The 22,026-nt window shown below is 38.2% G+C and overlaps 1 protein-coding gene across 2 annotated transcripts in view; it reads left to right on the top strand.

The window, feature by feature from the left end:
• The first annotated feature begins 11,103 nt into the window (after nt 1–11,103).
• LOC128025961 (cGMP-dependent protein kinase 1) overlaps nt 11,104–22,026 on the top strand; it is a 56,237-nt gene continuing 45,314 nt past the window's right edge. The window contains exons 1-2 of one of the 2 annotated variants that reach the window (XM_052612603.1): nt 11,104–11,592; nt 20,709–20,875. In XM_052612603.1, the coding sequence (XP_052468563.1) occupies nt 11,339–11,592; nt 20,709–20,875 (421 nt within the window). In that variant the 5' untranslated portion in view covers nt 11,104–11,338. Of the gene's footprint in view, nt 11,593–14,395; nt 15,019–20,708; nt 20,876–22,026 lie in introns of those variants that run through there. The other variant, XM_052612602.1, reaches the window with a different exon arrangement.

Genomic DNA, 22,026 nt, shown 5'->3' with positions numbered 1-22,026 from the left:
AAATATCGATCTGAATGCCCCCGCAGGCATCTAGAGCTATAACAGAATATGACCACTAGAGGACAGTGCGAACTCAGATGTCATTAGTTTGATTTAGAATGAATTGGATTCAGGACTGTGTGGAATTAATTAATTAATTAATTTTATTTGTTTGTTCTCAGAATGTAACTTTATATATATATATATATATCAGATCACAAAAGATCAGACACTATCAAAAATAACGTTTTATTTTTTTCATGAAATGTATATAATAGCTGGTTAGAGGTATTGTTCTAACAGATTCAAATTAAACATACCTTTAATTTAGATAAATTAATTGGAGGTTAATTAATGTAAGTTTTCACCAAACTAGTCTTTGAATATTTTGAAATCCTTCAGTTTAACCTTCAAATCATGTGTTTTCTCAGAAGAGATGATCTGACATTTTCTCATCGTTTGGAACTGATTCCGGCAAACACTACAACTTGGTTTCCAAGTTCAAGTTTTTTGTTTTGTTTAGTTTTTTGTGACTGTGATATCATGTGGGTTGTGTGTGTGTGTGTGTGTGTGTGTAGGAGTGAAGTAGGAGTTTAATCCAGCCCTTATGTCCTTGTGTTTCTCTGGCTGAGTGACATTCTGTATTGTCCTGGCTCTCATTTCATCAGCTGTTCTCCAATCTGGAACCCTGTGGATCCTCACCACCTCCTGCGGATTTCATGTGATAGTCCATCACTTCAGTTCTTTTACATTCTTTCAGAATAACTTGGTCCAAAACTTAAAGATGTTTTCAAAGAGTATTTGGTTGATTTGTTGGGACTGCTCTTCTTTTTAAGTTCAGACAAAATTGTTTTGAGGTTCTCATAAAAGTGTTCTATCAACTTTATCAGTCAGCTCCTGCTGGTATATGTTGTAACGCCATTAGGCAGAAAAAGTTTTTTCTTCTCCATTGATATACATTTAAACTTAAAAATAAAGAACTAACTTACTAATTATATTATTTTACATTACATAACATTACATTACATTATATTATAGTAAAAACAAAGAATTCTTGTTTTTAAGTAAATAAATAAGGGGATATAAATTCACTTAATATTCTTTATTTTGGCTTTTTTAATACCCATCAATGAAAAAAAAAGGGATTTGATAAAAACAATTTTTTTTAACTATAATAAATCAATTATAGTAAAAACACGAGTTATGTTTCATCAATACCTTCTTTTGAGTGTGTCGTGTCATTTGCTAGTCAATCTAATCAGTCACATGATTGTCACTTCTACATTCTTTTTAGAATGATTCAGCTGAACTCTACTGAGGTGAATGAAGATCCTAATGGATTTCCCTCTCCAGGTATATTAAAGGGAAAGTTCACCCAAAAATGTCAATTCTGGCATTAATCACTCAACATCATGTCGTTCCAAACCTGTAAGACCTTCGTTCATTTTCAGAACACAAATTAAAATATCTTGATGAAGTCCAAGAGCTTTCTGTCTCTGCAGACAGCAATGCAAATGACACATTCAAGGCCCAGGAAGGTATTAAGGAATACTTTTTGTGTGCAAAGAAAATGAAAATAATGACTTTATTCAACAATTTCAAGATTGTACCACGACACTGGCGTTCTGACATAGAACCCGGATGCGCTGCGTCCTGTTTACAAGCAGAGGAATGCACACACATTTTCATTCAAAGTGCTCAACACTGTTTGAAAAGTCATTATTTTTTCATTTTGGTTTAATTAAGGTAGTGGTGTGGAAATTTCACACTTTGCTTTTAAGAAACAGTCTATTCTTTAGCTCAAGAGTGTTTGTGAGTAGCATATAGTGGATACTGTGAATGAAAGATGACGTGAGAGAGATGGTGGGGTGGGAGATTTACAGTGTTTTCTATTTTGAGGCAGCTGGGAAATCAGTGAAGTGTTTTGGTAAAGGAATAGCTTGTGAGTGTATGCCAAGGCTTCTTTAGTCACCCTATTCCTCTCCCATTGATTCATGGAATGCTGGGATACATGTGGCCTAATGTGGGGCAGTGCAGTCATGCACAAAAAGCTGAAGCAATGCCTTTAAAATTGTTATTTTCCTAAAATGCGAGTTCTGAATGAGTAGATCTTTAAACACAAGGAGGACCACTTCACATAGAGGCTTTTACACAAACATGTACAGGCCAAGATGAGACGCAGACTCTCAGCAGGAGTCTGGCGCATTTTGTGACGTCTGAAGAGATCTTCGGATATTAAATCATGCTTTTATTTTGGTCTTCTGTCCTAGGGCAATGTTTACTCTTGTGTCTGACTCGCACATCTATGTGTTCTTGTTTGTGTGAGCTCTCATTGAGAATGACTACACACTCTGCCACAGTGGGGAACAGTAAGAGGACCATAAAACACAAAATATGAAAGCCTCCCTCTATGTGTTGTTCTTCTGATTTGAACTTTTGTCTTCCTTTCATTCTGTTTTTACTCACCTCAACAATAACTCAAGCTGGTGTTTTTTCTTTCTATCTGAGCTTTCCGTTCTGTGAATTGTTGCTTTTCAGATTGTACATTGTACAACTGCAGTAGCATCTTGGGTAAAAGCTAAGACTGTGCTAACTGTCAGAACGTGAAATTATTCATTTTAGTTAATACTGTTCTGACATCTTAAAGGAATAGTATTTATGAAAAATTTCTGGAAATATACTCACCCTCAAGCCATCCAAGATGAGCTTGTGTTTTTGTTTGTCATAAGAGATTGGGTTAAATTTAGCATGACATCACTTACTCACCAATGAACCTCTGCAGTGAATGGGTGCCGTCAGAGTGATAGTCCAAACATCTGATAAAAACATCACAATAATCCAAATAATCCCATCATAAAGGCATTTTCATTTTAAACCATCACTTCTATTCAGTCCATAATCCAAAATAACACTTCCTCCAGTGAAAAAGCCCATGCCCTGTTGACCTCTTAATTCAAAATTCACCCACATATTTGTAGGACATTATGATGAAAAAGCAATTTTATAAATTGAGGACTTGTATTTTTACCGAAAGAAACAGTATGAAATTAAAAAGGTCATAACTATAGATATGTTTATTTACAAACTTACAAACTTAAATCCAAAGTCATGTGGATTATTGTGATGTTTTTATCAGCTGTTTGGACTCTCTTTCTGACGGCACCCATTCACTGCAGAGGATCCACTGGTGATTAAGTGATATAATGCTAGATTTCTCAAAATCTGTTCAGAAACAAAATCATTTATATCTTGGATCTCGGTTCTCTATGTTTTGGAAATGGTTTTATCTGTGTTTATTTGATTGATAGAGCGGTCTCTCAGGCAACACGTTTCATTATCTAGAGAAGTACACTAAGAATGACATGTTTTCATGGAACTCATTGTGGATAACGCTCCAGAGAACCACAAAAGGCCTTAATAAATTGTTCTGCATGTTGTATGTTTTCATTTTCAGCAGTTTAATGTTCAGTCTTTTCTTCATTATTATTATTGTTATTATTATGAGCATAGTCCTTCTGCAATTAATCTTTAATCTTATTAGATGCATTGGATGTTATTGCAAAATTCTGCCAGTAGGGTCTCCGTTGAGTAAATTGTTTGGATTTTGTTTTAGTGCAGTGTTGCAAGCTACACTTCAACCAGAATTATTTTATTTTCTAATTCTTTTAATAACAATAATGCACACAGTTCTTGACCGCATATTAATTGAGAGGTCTTTAAATAGACTTATAAATTATCTGCAAAACAGCTAAAGGGAAATTGAAAATGGTGTATCTTAACAATTTATCAGTGCATATCGTTCTATAGAAAATAGTGTTTGTTTTCTTTGTTTCGTTTAAATATAGTAACTTGCTTTACCTTTGTAATGACTTTCCTTTTCATTCACTTAAACCTATAGCTTTTGGTGGATTAAATCAAGTCCCAAATATTCAGTACTCCACATGTCTTTCTTTCAAGAGTTTCTTTTCTCCCCAAGTTCTCTATAATTTCACCCCCACTCTGTTTGTTTTAACTTTGTTTCTCTCAGTATTTTCAATAGGCGTTAACCGTCTGGAATGTGTGACCGGAAGCGGCAGTAGATCTTGAGGCTGTACTAGATCAAACTCACCGCTGGTCAGAGGTCAGAGGGCCTTTTTGAGCACTAAAACACCTGAGGCACAGCATTTCTGTCAGAGATGTGGACCAGAGCGTGTTTACTCAGGGTCAGCATTGCAGGGAACAACAGCGCAGACTGGCATGACATAACAAAGCTATACTGAGCATGTTGGGACTACTGGACCTAGGGTAGGTTTATTAAGAGAGTCTAGACCATGTGGGCTTGAGTTTCAGAGGTGATGTTGTTTGTTAGTCAAATTTGTTTTGATAGGGTCTATCATGCAGTGCTTTATGGAAGCCCCTATACAAGTCTACATCTATCTTTAGGAAGCTGGACATTTACAAGGACGATTTTGTTAGAAGGAATCACAGCTGACCACACACTGACTCTCCATAATGCCACAGTGTCATGCCTGACATACCTGCCTGAGGTCTACACATGCACACATTTGCTGAGCTATTTTAATGAATACATACCACTGACTGCTAATGTTTTTATATATAGAATAACTGTAAAAATAACAGGCCAAGTGCTAACGCTCCTTACATAAAATATGTAATTATTTTTAGAGTATATATACTGTATATATTTAGTATAAATACCGATGTAGTCATCTTCAGAACAGCATGCTGGTATACAGGTCAAGTCCAGCTGAAATACACCCAAGAGCCCGATCAGTTTGAGGACTCACACTGTGGAGGGACATTGTCCAGAACATAAACTCTTAAGAAAATAACATGTGATTCCTAAACTTGAACTCACTCCTCTAGGAATATATGATTTGAAAAGTCTGCTTTGGACCGGTTTACCCAAATTCCATCTGAATGGGTTCATTTTTAAACAAGTTTCAACACTGCCAACCTCAGCATTTACTTTGATTTACTGCAGATGATAATACCACAGAAATAATGGAGAATCAGCAAATGTTATGTTCCCTTAAAAAAAAAATTGTCCTAGTGATTTCGCTGTTTTTGCTTAATGACTATATTATATCAAACAGACTTGAAAAATCTCAACCCATTTCTTGTTTGGAGACTACCATAACATTTATACATTGTTCTTATCCCTATATAATTGTTAAAGAAACTATTACTACTGTATTAATGCATTTATTTTATGATATTAAAAGAATGCTTCTAGTTCAATAAAAGCTTTAACAACTATAAAATATTCTGTAACGATACAAATCTCCATATTCATCGGGAAGAAGGAGGCGGGAACCGGCGCACAATCAAAAAGCACTTTAATAATCAAAAGTAAATACAACACGGCGCACCAGCCCCTCACGGACGACTGGTGCGCATAAATAAAAGCCAAACACATAAAATAATGTCCCAGGCCTGGTCCTCTCTCGTCCTTCACGGTCGTCGCTCCAGTTTTATATCCTTCCATCTCCTACGTGGGACTCGATACTAGCGGTGGGGCTCAGGTGTAGCTCATCTCCAATCACTACACCTGGCCTCACTCCACGTTCCCACGCCTCTCGGCCCCGCCCCACTCGCCACATACCCCCATCGCCCCTCGCAGGCCGGGGGGTACTCCCGAGACTGCGCTCTACTCCCCCCCCCCCCCCTTCCCTCCGGGGGAGACCGCTCACGGGGACCTGCGGGAACCTGGGGGTAGGACGGACGAGGCGAGAGAAAAGGAGATGGAAGGAGGAGCGACAGGGACGAGAGAGGGGAGAGAGGAAAAAAAAAAAATCCGGTTCCCAGACGCACTGCTGCTCGGCCCTCCACCGGCTGGGTGATCTCCTCCGCGGTGCCCGGCGGTGGCACTGGACGGCCCTCGGCGGACGGCACGACACTCCTCCGCCGCCCGGTGGACGGCGACGGCTCCTCCGATTTTGGGCAGCGGCAGGAGACCCCCGTTCCCTGCCCCTCCGGATTCCGTCACGGAGGCGGCAGGCTCCGGCCCCCTGGCGAACGGCGCCGACTCCTCCGCTCCCTCACGGACGGCAGCCGCCCCTCCTTGTCGTGGGCGGTCGGCAGCGAGCTCGCCCGTCCCCGGCAACTTGCTCCAGCCCACCGCCTCGAGCGTCCATGGCGGCACACACCTCGCCAGCTCGAGGGCACCGCGGATTCACCACAGCGGCGAGGGATCTTCAGCCGCGCGTCCCTCCTTCTCCCGGGCTTCGGCACCACTGTAACGAACAAAACTCCATATTCATCGGGAAGAAGGAGGCGGGAACCGGCGCACAATCAAAACTCATTTTAATATTCAAAAGTAAATACAAAACGGCGCACCAGCCCCTCACGGACGACTGGTGCGCCTAAATAAAAACCAAAACATAAAGTAATGTCCCAGGCCTGGTCCTCTCTCGTCCTTCACGGTCGTCGCTCCAGTTTTATATCCTTCCATCTCCTACGTGGGACTCGATACTAGCGGTGGGGCTCAGGTGTAGCTCATCTCCAATCACTACACCTGGCCTCACTCCACGTTCCCACGCCTCTCGGCCCCGCCCCACTCGCCACATATTCATATTCAATTTAACAACAATATAATATACAAAAATTAGCATCTTAACCATCATGGATGCATGAAAGTGCTTCCTTTAGTCTACACAAAAAAAGGAATAGAGTTTGTGATTAAACAGGCCTTATCCAATGATTCCAGTGCCTGTGCAGGATGTCCTCAGTAAGGATTGAGCCTTCTTTAACTTTCACGTGTTTTTCCACCCCTAAAAAATACACAAGCAACTTATGTTCCCTGCCAGCCTTCCCGCCTCTGCTTAGACATCTGCCTTCTGACCTTTCTCTGATGATTCCTTTCCCACTTGAGTGATAGACACACACACACACACACACACACACACACACACACACATTCAACCTAAACACCGGAGCGCCCACACACAGGAAGGGTTAGCGATGTAGACTGATATTCAGTTTTTCCACTGCAGCTACAATTAGATCAGGTTATCTGAGGAAGGATTGTGACTGTTGTCTGTGCTGCTCTGTCGCTGAAGTAGGGGGCTCTGTTTGCTGTGTTTAGGTTCCTGCCAGGAAGAGTGTCCTGCCCCGGAGTTATAGAACACGGCCGCACCATGTAAGGTCTGATACACTCCACTCACACACGTTTACGCTTACAGCATCACTTTGCACCACATACACTATAGCCTGGCCTTAAACTGAAAAAGTTGCCACTGCTACATTTCTGTCTGTCTATCTATCCATCTATCTATCTATCTATCTGTCTGTCTGTCTGTCTGTCTGTCTGTATACTTTGGTCTCCCTTCTCATTGTCCATTTGAAAAGGTCCAATATAGCTACCCAGTCTAGTGGGAAGACATTTGGATATAACTGGGCTTGACCTGAGATAAAAAAAGGAGCAACAGCACAGTCCGTCTGGCTACCATCATAGAAGCTTTTTTGTTGGGCTCTTGAGCAACAGGTCAAAAAGGAAAGGCCATATCTGAGACAGGGAAATGACTCCAAAGCGGAGATCTAAATTCCACCAGATGTGGGCAGTCTGAGAGGAAACCTGATGGTCTGACATAGCAGAAGATCTTTTGGCTTTGTTCCTGAGTGTTCAAGGCAATGACAGCACTGAGAATAAATGAATGAGTCAGATATTAGTCAAAGATCTGGTTGTTCACATTAAATACAGTGTAAGTTATTTTCCTAAAAGGCTAAAAAAGAGTGGGGGAACAGCTTGGTATTAAAAGACAGTCCTTCTAAATCGAAGTCCATGAAATAAAAACAATACAGTTCTAAGAGAGAGAAGAGATAATCAGCCCATTTGAATTTGTCAAGTGGATGTCTTCCAATCACTATTTTCCACAAAGAATGAGGTCTAATAAGAAGCCTCTACAAGATACCTGAGTAAGTGAAAATAATCCCCCCTTTGAGAACGGCGTGTAAAAACACTTCTCTAAAAATATAACATGCCTAACCTGAGGGGAGACAACAGTGTGAGAAGCAGAGAGAATAACACACACAGAGTGAAATGAAAGCAGGAGTCAGTTCAGTTTATATCAACCTGAATCTCCTCATTTAAAGAATGTGAGCGCAGACCGTGTGAAGTGACAGTCTATAAAATGTAAGCAGACAGAGAGATGGTAATTAGCGTGAGTTTGACTCTCTCACACAGGCTCTGAGCCGACTGCTATGTTGTGACATTTCTCAAGCTTTGTTTTGTAAGGATGTATCTGGAAGCCGCTGAGAAGGGCGTCCCAGCCATCCCAATTTACTCCAGCGTTTAGAAACAGAAATGTTTGCATAATAAATCAGCACAGGAAGCATATGACACAGCGGTCTTAATCAAACCATTTTCACATTCTCTTGAGAAAATATGAGTTGTCCTTATTTGTCTTCTTGATTCTGGACTGTTTGCTAATCCATTGCCAAGGTGTTCTGTACGGCTGTATTTAAAAACAGTTGTCCTGTACGTACAAAATTTGATTGGTCTATATGGACAGATAACAGAAATAAATCCGCTTTTATAGCCTTGAGTGGTGCCTGTAACCATAGCAACTGATGGCAATAGTAAATATAAAGCCTTTAAGGTCTTTAGGGATTTCATTTTTATTCTAAACTATTTTGGGTAACTGCTTTCATCCTCTCAAGTATTCATCCAAAATCTCTCCAGTTCATTTTTCTCTTTCACTTAACATGAATTGTGTCTTGCTCTCAACTGGAGTCTGCATAATAACCTTATTTAGTCATTTTCACAACTTCAGAGAAGTTTATGGCTCTAATGTTAGTGATTAATAGCATAGAATAACTCACAATGAAATGGGTATGCTGCGGCTCTGTTCATACAGCACAGTTAATAAATTAAATTACATTTTAAATTTAATTAAAAATTCTGCACTACTGTATGAACATATGATATTCTAATAATGCTTAGACTTACTACAATCTTACTGCACTCTTGATCAAGTCTGCCATATTGACCGTGTCTTCTGTATCCAGAGCAAAGTGGCAGAAATGATCAATGATTGACAGAACGTCCTCTGGTCCTGGAGCTCTGAGACATCCGATTGGGTTTCACTGAGAGAGAGGGAGAGAGAGACTGTCTAACAGGAATAGGATGAGTAATGTCTGCACCAGCACCACCCACCAGCCCCACCCCAGCCTGCTTGTAATCCAATCAGTCCCTCAGGTGCACAGCAGTCCTCTGCTAATCACTGTGTCATCATTCGCACAACAGGAGCGCCAGAAAATGAGCCCCTATCATATCTCTGTCATCACACAGATTTTGAATCCTGCTTAACTGATAATGATAACATAAAATAATAATAATAATAATAAATAAAATAGTTATACAAAATAAGATAATTGCACAGCCATACAATCTTACTGTTTCTTGTTATGCTCTGTCTAATAGGCTTTAGCCACTTTAGGTTTTGTTTCACAGTGGTTTTAACTTTTTAGCATGGTACCTTTAGCAAAGCACTTTTAACATGCAGCTTTGAGTGGCGTATTGTTTTATATGACTTTAGGATATAGCATTAATAATAAAGGCATATTCATGGGTGTGTGTTTATCCGCATTTACAATGGCTTGGCTTTGAACTATTTGTTTTATGATAGAATGGTTAGGGCTACTTTTTAAAAAATTAAAATAAGTTTTCTGTGCATTGGGTGCCTTTCAAAGAAAAACAAAAAGATTGTTAGTCACCCTTTTCTCTCTCTATGCCTGCATCTAATTGACAGTCCTTCTCTATTGAACATGAAGAGGGATGATGCTTTCATGGCTGAATGGTCATGAATGCACAATAGTCTACTGTATAGCTCTCAGGGTGATCATGGAAAGAAATAAGGCTGCTATTGCCATAATATCAAAAAGCATTTTTCAACTCACAATATAAAATAATGTGAAAAACTGTTTTTCTTTTAAGATCAATCTAGGCTATATATAGATGACTAAATATTACAGGATGGGATTAATTCATCACATGACCTTGATTTTGGGACTGTCAAGGGGGCAGAGCTGAAATTGTTTTATCATAATTTGAGGGTGTGAAAAAAATTGCAACTCATTATTTAATATTTTATTTAAATTAGATTTTGCCTATAATTCTGTAGTTATCTCAGCTATTATGTATTTACAGTATTAAAGAAGATTAGCATGCATGCATTAGCCTACATGCCTCCTTTTGAACTGCCACTTCAGACTTGTTCGCTCTTCTCTTTGACATTAAGGTTGGAAATTCTGGTTCATTTCAGCGAATCGGTTCTTTTGAACAGTTCGTTTCAGAGAAAAATGAATCAGTCTTTACGTCATAACGTCGTTACGTGCCATTCCGACGTGGCATTGGCCTACTAAATTCACACTGTTGTTTATGATAGGCCTATTATTCTTTTTCTTTTTCTTTTTCTTTTTTTCTTTTTTTTTTTCTTTTTACAAAGATTTCACTGCTATTTTGTAATTTTACTGTTATGGTTTAACTTGTTCTAGTTCATTTTGTTGCAGCCATGAATCACGTCATAAAAATATAAATCATATTTGCCTTTACATAGCCTAAATTCAAACAATACTAAAATTATTCTCTAAACTAAAAGGGTTTGCAGAAAAAAAATAAAAATAAAAATAAAATAAAAAACTGAAAATGCTATTTTTAAAATCTCATGCGTTCTCATAACTAACATCGCTCCGCCCTCAGTCTAACTCAGCTCACTCATCATGGTCTACAAATCGGGAATGTTAAAAAAAAACTCGGTTCAGTGAGTTGGTAACTGTATGGACAGATTAAATTCGAATTGAAAAGAATGTGTAACCGATTCATTGAAAAGATACGATTCATTAAAGTGAATCTGATTCTTTCGAAGAATGGTTCGTTCATGTATTGGACACAGCAAGTTGTCATATCAATCAGTGCGCGTTTGACAGTACATTTAACACTGCTGCCATTCTAATATAGGCTACTGTAAGTGCATTTAAACCGTCTCGTCGCTTTAAAATGTCAGTGTAAACGCACCTAGTGGTATATAGAATATAGGCTACAGTTTCCGATGCGGATTTGTATCCCCCCACTTTACCCACCCCCCGGCACAAAAGTTAAACTCCGCCTATTCTGAAGACCCGTGTATGAGTAGACAGCCTGTACAGGGTATGGTGTGTTCATTTGCACGGGGATGTTTGGGACAAAAGTGTCCGATAGCTGGACCGACGCCGACTCCCGTTTCCAACTGTAAACACGTGGATAGATCAGCTGTTTTACACTGGAGCTTCCCAACCAGAGCTCGTCTGGGCGCGTGATACAGTTTGAGAGCGCGCCTGGTTGATTATAAAGGGATTCAAGTTGTTTTACTACCTCAGAATGAGTGACATAGAGGAAGACTTTGCCAAGATTTTAATGCTGAAGGAGGAGAGGATACGGGATCTGGAAAGACGTTTGCTGGAGCGGGAAGACGAAATTCACGAGCTGAAGAGAAAGCTTCACAAATGTCAGTCCGTTTTACCGAGCGCGCAGATCGGACCGCGGACACACCGCGCGCAGGGAATATCAGCCGAACCGCAAACGCACCAGGATTTATCAAACCAAATCTTTAGGAGAGTTGCCAAATCTGACAGGTGAGGTTTTGCAATTATTTAACATATGCAATTAATGCTTCATGGCTTTGCACAAGTCTTGAGTCATAACTTTGAATAGTTTGCTCTTTCTTTGACATTATTTGATTTGATTCTATCTGTAGATCATTAAGTGTATTTGAGGTTGAGGATTCAGGACATGAATGAAGAAACTCATGATGACAGAGCATCTTTCTGAAACTTCAAAGAGAGGAAGAGGTGAGGGATATAGAGTGTATCATTGATCTAAAGCATCATCATCATCCGCTCCCAGAGGGCTCTGAATACAGGAAGCTTCATGCATTATCGGCTTTTAGGGTTTGAACGTGTAGCGCCCAAGAGCCTGTCTCAGGATATTTAATACGCCATTAGAAAGTGCTTTGTTTGACCATATGCTTCCCCTCCCATCAGCCCTATCCATCCGATTCTCTGAGCATCTTTGTAGAGGATTTGACTGAACTTTCTAAGGGTTGCAAATTATAAGTTTAAGACTTTGCTTATTGCTTTTGGCAAAATTATTTGGAGAAATGCTTACACCTAATACACACACATAAAATGCAACTGTATTTCTGTATACAGCTTAGCACTCAGCGTATTTGCATGAGTTAAATGCCACCACAGGCTCAGTCTATAATCCTTGCTTTCCAAGTTACAAATTGTGTTTAGGCTGAATCTCAAAAGACTCTGTGGAAAACACATCAGCATCACCTCACCCACAAGAGGGCAGAAGCTTTGCTACTGTTGTTTTCATCCATTAGTTAAGGGCCTTCACATCACTAATAACCAAAAGAACCTAATAGTCTTCATAATTGCATTTTTAGGAATGCTCACCCTTGGAGAATAGTATGTGCAGTTATGTATTTAGTGTGAAGGTAGTATGAAGACAGATGTACTGGCCTAATGACTCCTACCTTAACGATTTAATTATGGATGAAGCCGAGGGATAAAAGCTGTTTGCAGCTTAATGAACACTGCGACCATATGCTGATAAACAAACTTTGCCCTGTCATGCATCATCTGAGTTTTTCCACTAATGACAATAATTGCAATGAGAATCCTAATTTGAGCATCCTGTTAGTGATGGAGAAGTGCTGTATCCCAATTTTTAATTCACAATACGAGTTAATGACACTTCCTTAAGCTTAACATGTATTTTCAGGGGAGAATTCCCAGTGAATGGTTATTTAATTAAGGAATAATGGAGAGTTTGTCTCCTCATGATTTGAAAGTGTGATCTTTGTGTCATCTAAAAAAAAGAGCTGGTGCACTTGTAAGGGTCCCAAAGAGACAAAATGGCGGCAGATGTGAGTCTGTGGTGGAAAAGGGCTGCCACACTAGTCATGTTACAACAGATCCTCTTTCCATTGATCGACAGAGGAAGAACCCTGCAGGAAGAGTTTATAGAGGTGAAATTTAAAGCCTGTTTTTCTGAGAGAGGTCCTTTCAAGGACAGTGACAGTGAAAAAAAGAGATGGAAACGAACAGCAAAATGAATGAATATTGCATTCCTTGATTGTTATTTTCAGGCATTGTTTAGATTAATTGTTCTTTGTGTGTTATTTTTGACTTCTTTAACTATCCAAAGAATGATAGACATCTGGGTGCTGTCGTGGGCCTTTGGGATCTTTTCACTAGTGGTTTCAGATTGCAAATATTGAGGGCTTGTTTCATTCATGCTCACCTGCTCATACTGTTTTTAGTTTATTAATCAGCTAAAGCTTGCAAAGAGAACACTGCAGTGCAGAACCAGATTAGATGCACAACATGCTTGGACTGTTTCTTAGACGTTGCTTGGGCTGTTGGATCAGCCTGCTGTTTCTTCAGAGAGTATTATCATAACATAATTTATATATTATAGTTACAGTCTGTAACTTTTTTTTTGGTTAAAAATGGTGCTATATAAATAAGGTTTTATTATTATTATTATTATTTATTATTATAAAAATCACTAGCACTCGGATCTTTTCATTGTTCCTGTGCGTCTTTCATTGTCTGCCACCAGAGGGCGCCGTATGTCCTTCTATAAATTGATGCATCTCTATAAGCTAGGCTCTCCTCACTGGAGACAGGATAAATATTAGAGGTGGTTAGCGCTAACATTTTATTCCAATTAATGAATATTTCTCAGGTAGGTTTAGTTTTCAAGGCAGTATCTGTGTAGACTCATATGGCAAGTGATAGCATTTGATCAATTCCTGTCATTACAGTCAAAGAATAAGACCCAACATCTTAAAAATAAAGGTTACAAAAGTGGGTGTCCACAGCGATGCCATGGAAATGTTATGGACCACAGATTCCAATAAAAAAACTTTATTTTTAGTTGTCACAATGGAAACCTGCCATAAAATAACCTATAGGCTTTTTGAAAACAGTAAGGGTCTACAACAAGGTGTCTGTGGTGGTAACAGAGAAATATCAAACCATTCTTTTGCCAAAAGAAATGGTATTTTATTCATTCTATTATAATTCGAAAAGTAGCCTATCTGACAACTTGCCCGACCTTGTCTTAAAACCAAGAAAAGTCATTATAGCTGAGTTTTGTGTTAAAGTTTGGAATGTATGACTTTTATGACCTCACATATCCAGGTTTTAGAGATTCTAATTTAATTTAGCTTTTAATTAGGTGTATGAAAACCAATTAGCAAGAAACAAATGCTACAAAAATAGTTTAAGATATTTTATAGTTCTACATTACTGTAAAGGTTTTGCCTAAAAAGTTGACGGTTACCACGTGTACATAGCTGAAGATGCGTAATACTGACTGTCCAGGAATCCCGCGCTCTTCTGAGACCCGCGCGAGCGTTCCGTGCGAGTCTCGAGCTCCATTCATTCATCACGTCACTGCCCACGAGCGACGCGCGCTCAGCTTCACACGGATACGCTCCTGTCAGAGCTGAGGATTTCTGCTGCTCAGAGGGATTGAGTGCTGATTCTTTCCTTTTCCTCTTTTAACACGGATAGCCTACACTGAGAGACCTTTCCCCCCAAAGGTACTTCTCGTTTTTGTAGATTTGTAGGTCATTTTGGAGTAGAATAGACGCTGGTTTACTGCACAGTATTTTTTTTTCCTCTCAGTAAAGTTACTAAAAGTGCGGTTCTGGGAGGTTTATTCGGTTCAGAAGGGATGATGATGGGGACTTTACGCGACCTCCAGTACGCTCTTCAGGAGAAAATCGAAGAACTGAGACAGAGAGACGCGCTCATTGACGAACTGGAGCTCGAACTGGATCAGAAAGACGAACTCATTCAGAAACTGCAAAACGAACTGGATAAGTACCGCTCCGTGATCCGCCCGGCGACCCAACAGGTCCAGAGCCGCTCGGAGCTGCAGGAGCATCAGCGCACCAAACGCCAGGCGATCAGCGCCGAACCAGCCAACGTCCAGCAGCTGAGTCACGTGACCCTGCCCAGCGTCCACAAGAGTGCCAAGTAGGTTAACTCAAAAAAAAATATATAACATTGAAATTATTAAATACGACATTAAAGTAATCCAATACTAAACCATCAATAAAAGCATTCAGTATGCCTATACCTAAAACTATTAATTTAAATACAACTTTAAATTTTAATACAAAGTATAGTTATTACGTACCACATTATGCTTTCTTTAAAAAGTTGAATGTTATTTGACGAATTACATGTTGAATTAAAGTTAAAGTCATCAAATACCTCATAAAGCTCTATAAATATTAATTAATAACCTATAAAGTAGCTTACAAATATCACTAGGAAACAACAGCAGTGTAACAGTGAGGAACAACTTTCCTACAATTAAATAAAAGCCAACCAGATCACAGTAATTTTCTTTTTTTTTCTTCAACTTTTATATCTGACAAAATCCATTCCCACAGAACCCAAGGTTAGCTTAAAGCCTGTAACATGGATGGATCCCTACAAGGAGACAAGAAGCTTCACTTCAGAATATGCCTCAGTACACCACATATTTGCATAGTGTGTCATACTGTGTATTTGGACACTGTATAATCATTTGACACTGCTTTTTGCATATAGATATAGACAAGAACAGAATGCATGCTGTATACTTAACTGAACTCAACAGTTGTTCTTCAGAACATCTTCCATAAAAATGGCCATAGTTTTAACTTAAATACTAGCTATAGTAAATTTATTATTTTAACCCAGTTTTTTTTTTCACTGGAGTAACTATGTGGTTTTGGCAATGGTTACCATGGTAAAATTCTTGAAAAGGAGGCAATAACATGGGCTGTGCAGGTTGCACAGTGGAAATCATTATGATGTCTGTTGTAAATCTGAAAATTTACAGAGGCAATGTCATTATATTCTTTTCAAAATGCCATTTATTGACATTTGCTGAAGCATCTCATTGATAACGCTCCAAGAAAGTTTGATTTTCCACAAGGAAACATGTGAACCAGGAATAACATGTCCGTACTGAGCAGTTAGGAACATTGATGTGGGAAATACCCAAAGACTATAATAACTGCTTTGTTTAACGGACTGGTAATTTGCTTATCAAAGCAGTGTGATATCATGCAGCAGGTGGATCACGAACACTATTTGCATGCTGTTATTAGGCACACAGTTTGTCATGTTGCGTTTTAATTGAAATAGACACTGTCAAGAACAGAGGACCTAATCAGACTAAACAGTTCCCCTGGAAGTGAAGGATTTTTGCATTTCAGCCCGCTGTCATGAACACACACAGACTTCTAAATTAATTTGCATCTAGTGGTCTGGGAGCAGAGGAACATCATTCTTCCGTTTCTGACCCGCATGGCCTCCCCCATCTGCTGTGCATCTGACATTTGACAGCTCAACACTGTACTAATTTACAACGTAACCTTGTTTTGTACAGAAAAACCCTTTGAACCCTATCACAGCAGAGACTTTTCTTCTGTTCTGCTTGCATCTTGAGCTGAACAGCACTTTAAGGATTGATTATGAAGATTTAAAAGAAAAAAGCTTTCATAACAGCATGTGTTGGGCTGCCAGACGGGAACAAACTGGCATCAATATTGCTTTACTCTTCGAAAGCTCATGTGTTGGGAGAATTCTATATCTTTGTGTGTGGTCAGGGAGATGAAAATCCATTCATCTTTATTTTTTGTGTCTTTTTTGCTGATGCATTAATGTATCCACTGTCCTGTTGCTTTCTTTTTTTCTTCGAAGTAAATGCAAATTGTGCTTTTGTCAAAATGCATAATAGTGAGTGGCATACCTTTTCTTTCAGTGGAGAGGTTTTGCTACTGGAAGGTCACTTATAGTGTCTCTGTCCCGTAATTGCATTTTGTTTCTTCCTGTTTCTGATTATTTTTTGCATTTAACTTTGCATTGGCACTTGATACACTTAAAAAGATGAAAGAGCAGAATTTTTTTTTTTTGAAGTCTTGATTGAAATGTCTCTTCTGAACTCATCTCTGACACCAGGGCTGTCTGAAGTCTTTTGAAACATCATAGATCAGAAGTTCTGCTCTGAAATAGAAAAGTCTGCACTGGACCCTTTGTCCTTTGGATATGACATTTCATCACACGTTCCTGAAAACTTGTTTCTTAGTGTAGTGGTTAAAGCTGTGAGGTTGCAGGTCGGATCTCCAGAAGGAGTGAACCACGAGTCTGTAAAACATGAATGTTAGAAATGGTTTATTTTGGCTTTTTCAATAACTAAAACCACTCTTTTTTAGATTTAGTTCTAGTTTTAGTACTTGTATACCTGTTACCATAATTGAAAATACATATATGGCAGCGTAGTGGACTAACTGGGGACCTGTTGATTGTTCAAGGCTGTTCTATTGTGACTTTGTACAAAAGTGCCAGAAACTATTTTTTTCAGTTGTGTGGATATAAATAAAGATTCTGTTCTATTCCACAGAGTCAGAATATTGCTAAAGGAAGCCACAACAAAACTTTTAGTATTTATAGTCATAAGCACCCATCTTGAAGAATATGCTGGTTAGGTGTGTTTTGAAGCATGACATCTGGTTTGAGCTGGTCTTTAATTGGTTATGAGCTAGTTTAAGATGGTCCTGGGCAGGAGCTAATAGCTTAAACCAGCTGCCATGCTTCAATGTGCTATATAAATCATTTTAACTTCTGTCACAACTGAATATGTTTTTTTTTCTTCTTTTTTAAAGGGCATCAACATGTTTATATCTGCAACGCAGATTTCATACAAAAAAAATAAAAAAATAAAAATAAAGGACAGATTATTTGCAGCTTCATTATGCAGCCTAGAAATAAATCAACTTTGTCATTCATTTGTCTCATCTTATTATGCACTGTCATGTGCAGTATGAGCTGTTATCTTCAGTCAGACTTTACTTCCTGTTTTAGCATTCTGCCCAGAAAATTGACAGAACAAACAGAGAAAGATATGGCCATTAATTCATTAGCACACACATCTACAGATGACCACGGAGCTACTGATGGCTTTCCAGTGAGGACAGAATGATCTTTCAGTGAGGCCAGAGTACGTGAATTAATACAGAACCTTGGGACAGTTCTCCACACCAGTAACATAATTAACTCAAGTCAAGTCACCTTTATTTATATAAGACTTCATACAATACAGATTGTTTCGAGGCAGCTTCACAGTAATAAACAGGTCTGTGTTTCCTGATAACGTTGTCTCTTAGCACGCTGCAAAGACTCTAAAGGTATGCCTTAACTGAAGGTGTAACATTTCTAGGCGTGTTCCCGGAACTATACCTTAGAAGGTTGCTTTATATAAACCTTCTTATGTGCGACGTTATCAGGTGCTGTCCATGGCAGTGGTGCTGAATTGGTTGGCTCGAGAATTGATTATTAATTCTGTGCACAGGCTTCTTCACTGCATAATGTGAAAAAGTGATTCATTTCGGTTCAGTAACAGTGTTGATGTTGCAAAATTCATTCTCCTGTTTCAAGTATTTTAAATAATATTCAATGTTGCAAGACAAATAAAAGGTCTACTAATAAGAATTTTTCTCACAGACGTTCAGCCATTGTAGCTCCATGTCCACAGCTTTCTCAGATTTACTCTGGTTTAATCCTTAGCATACTTTGTCCTTTTAAGGGAGACATTCTGTTGACCTGTGATGTGAATGTCCTCCTGAAAAAGGCAGTGAGTAAAATTCTAAGTCAAACAGAGTTTTGGAAGGTTACAGGATGATCCGGAGGTCGTCTGCTGTAAATGAGGCCAGTGATCTCTCTGCTTTTACTGGATGTATAACATCTTCCCTGACTGTTCCACTAGAAAGTGAGTGTCCTCTAGATAGAACACAAACCGCCTTACAATAATACCACACAAGTCTTGGAGGGATTACTCAGATATTGCTCTGAATGTAAACACCTTTAAGGACCTTCTGGTTGCTTATTTATTGTGTCTACTGTGCAAAATAAAAAAAAAATAAAAAAATACAAATTAATGTAGATTTAAATGTTGTCTCAATTCAAATTATATTCTGTTTGCAGCTGGATTTGAGTATGCACTTCTTATACTGTAAGGCTGTTGCAGTGAAATAACCTATGCTAGTATATGTTGAGATCCCAGCTGATTTTCCTAAATATAATTGGAATTAAAGGAATATATCACCCAAAAATTTAAATGTACTCACCCTTAGGCTATCCAAGATGTTGATGAGTTTTTTTCTTCGTCTGAACAGATTTGGAGAAATGTAGCATTACATCGCTTGCTCACCAATATATCCTCTGCATTGAATGGGTGCCATCAGAATGAGTGTCCACACAGCTGATAAAAACATCACAATAATCCACAAGTAATCCACACGACTCCAGTCCATCAGTTAACATTAAATTGTAGTATCTGGCTAGAGTCCTTTCTCCATTATATTGCTTTCTGCAGTTAAAATGTTGAATTGTCTGAACAGGGGATGGATTTGTATTTATTTTCTTTTACTGGAGTAGGTATTGTTATAGATAGAAAACTAGTATTTTGGCCAGAAACAACCATTTAAAGTTCAAATGGCTTAATAAAGTATTTATTTAAAAAAAAAAAAAAAAAAAAAAAACAATAAGCTTTTCAATTTACAAAACGTTAACTAATGAACTGGAGTTGTGTGATTTTTTTTTTTGATTTTTTTTTTAGCGTTTGGATTATTGTGATGTTTTCATTAGCTGTTTGGACTCTCATTCTGATGGCCATGTTATTAACTTTTATTTTATTGGTCTTTAATTTTGTTATAATGCATGTCAAAAGTTGTCTCATTTCGTTCTATTTTTATATCTTAAAGTCAATAACATTTTCCCCAGGGTGAGACTGTCCGTGTGTTGGAGTCAAATAAAAAAGCTCTTCGTAAAGTACTGCACACATCTTAAAAAATAAAGGTCTGTTTTTGCTCACGGCGGAGCATGTCTGTGGAATGTAAACACTGTGTGGTTCATAGGTGAGCGTTTGTGGGTTTAAGCAACTAAATCAGAAGACTGGCTTAAGTCCAGGACAACAAGAGCAGAGGAGCTGCTTTGTGTATGTCTGTGATGCAAACCTGGTTTTTAGCTAGTCTGATTTTTGTTTGCTGTGACGTCCAGCAGATTTGGGGTATTTACTTTCAGCTCTTGAAATATCCTCTTCCTTTAATCTCTTTTTTTTTCTAACCCACATTCCTTGTGAATTCATTGGATTCACATTGACTATGTTTTGGATTACCATATCATTCAGCTCTTACTGTCTACACTGTATATAATATGTATAGTGTGCAAATGTTAATACCTGGATAACACACTACAAAATGTGTACAACAGAGTATATTGCATTAGATGCAGTTTCATAAATTGCAATGTGTTTGCATTAAATTCCAGTTTCATGTGATGAATGAAACTGCCAGCCATGCTTAATAATATTAATAGTATCAGATGTTTAAAAAAAAAAATCTACTCATAGTTTGATTGAATTGCCAAAAGTTAAGATTAAAAATGATAAGTGAACACCATTCATATAATTAAATTTGCACATAATCATAATGAATTCATAAGGTCATGTTATAGTTGCATAACGCATTTTGTTTCACAAATAATTTTTTGAAAAGTATTTAGTGTATTCTGAGCAATAATCAGTGAGTTTCTATTTCAGGCATAGTCATTGTCTTTACTATGTTAAAGAAATTGCATGGATCTTTTTAACAATGTTTTTCTGCACTGCACAGGTCAAAGGAACTGATCAAGTCAGCTATTCTGGACAATGACTTCATGAAGAATCTGGAGATGTCTCAGATCCAGGAAATAGTGGACTGTATGCATCCAGTGGACTATGACAAAAACAGCTGTATTATCAAAGAAGGGGATGTGGGCTCCCTCGTCTATGTCATGGAAGGTGAGAGACAGGAACGGAAAAGTTCCTTTTGAAAAGAGTTTGTGCTTTAAAATGTTTAGCAAGGCATAATTCACCCAGAATGAAAGTTCTGTCATCATTTATTGACCATCATTTCATTGAACCATGTGTAGTTTTTTATTGCAAATCAGGCTGCCAAAAAGTCCCATTAAACTATAAAGCTTCTATCAAAGCTTCTAAAGTCATACCGATAATTCTGATAGCATATTAAGACAGTATTAGAGTGGCTTTAGTGTTATAAAGCCCACATATATATTTTAATTAGTTTTAAACAGACCCTTCAACTTCCTTAATTAGGCAAATAAAAAATTGAGAAGTGCCCAGATGTCTTACTGAGTAATTAATAGGCATTTCAGATTTGAAGACATTAACATAATATTTTAACATTTGTGGTAGTTGTTTTGTTTGTTTCTTTTATTAGGAAACTGGGGATGAATCATTATAGGTTATGTTATATATTATGTATTACACATCATATATGATTAATTAACACAAGCACATATTTGTGAGAGTTTAATTTCTCAGAAATACACAATAATGGCCTTCTAACATATATGAAATAGACACATGCAGGTTCAATAATGCTTCACATTATTTTGCACGAAAATAATTAGACGGTACTTGTATGCAATACAGTAAATGCTTAGCATGCACTTTGTGAGAATGTGCATGACATTACTTTTTAGCGCATTTAAGCAGTGTCATGAATGAGAGTAAGTCCTTAGTCAAAATACATACAAGCATACTTTTCTGTCCATGTGATATATATTTTTAAATCATTGTTGACATGGTCTATCATTTAATTTATATATTTGTTTAAGTGTCATTTGAAATATTCTTTAAATATTTGTTTTGGTGACACCTGCAGAAGCCAGGTTAGGATTGTATCGGCCCCCTCTATCTGAAATAATTACATCAGTCAATACATCTGTCATTTTCTGTGGTTTAATGAGAGAAAAGAGCTGTTGTGTTTTCTTAGGGTCAGAGGATTGTCTCTGTCTTTCCTCTTTATGTTCCTGAGGGAATGGTGGAACACTTGGTTTGAATTAAGGGATTTCGTTAGACACGCTCCAGAGATTTGTGGTACAAATTGGGAACTTGCCCAACACAGACACTATATCCTGGCACAAGCC

The sequence above is a fragment of the Carassius gibelio genome, chromosome A13 (assembly GCF_023724105.1).
Source record: "Carassius gibelio isolate Cgi1373 ecotype wild population from Czech Republic chromosome A13, carGib1.2-hapl.c, whole genome shotgun sequence".
Lineage (NCBI taxonomy): Eukaryota > Metazoa > Chordata > Actinopteri > Cypriniformes > Cyprinidae > Carassius > Carassius gibelio.
The sequence above is the reverse complement of the archived record's forward strand: the minus strand, read 5'-3'. Positions and strand labels throughout refer to the sequence as shown.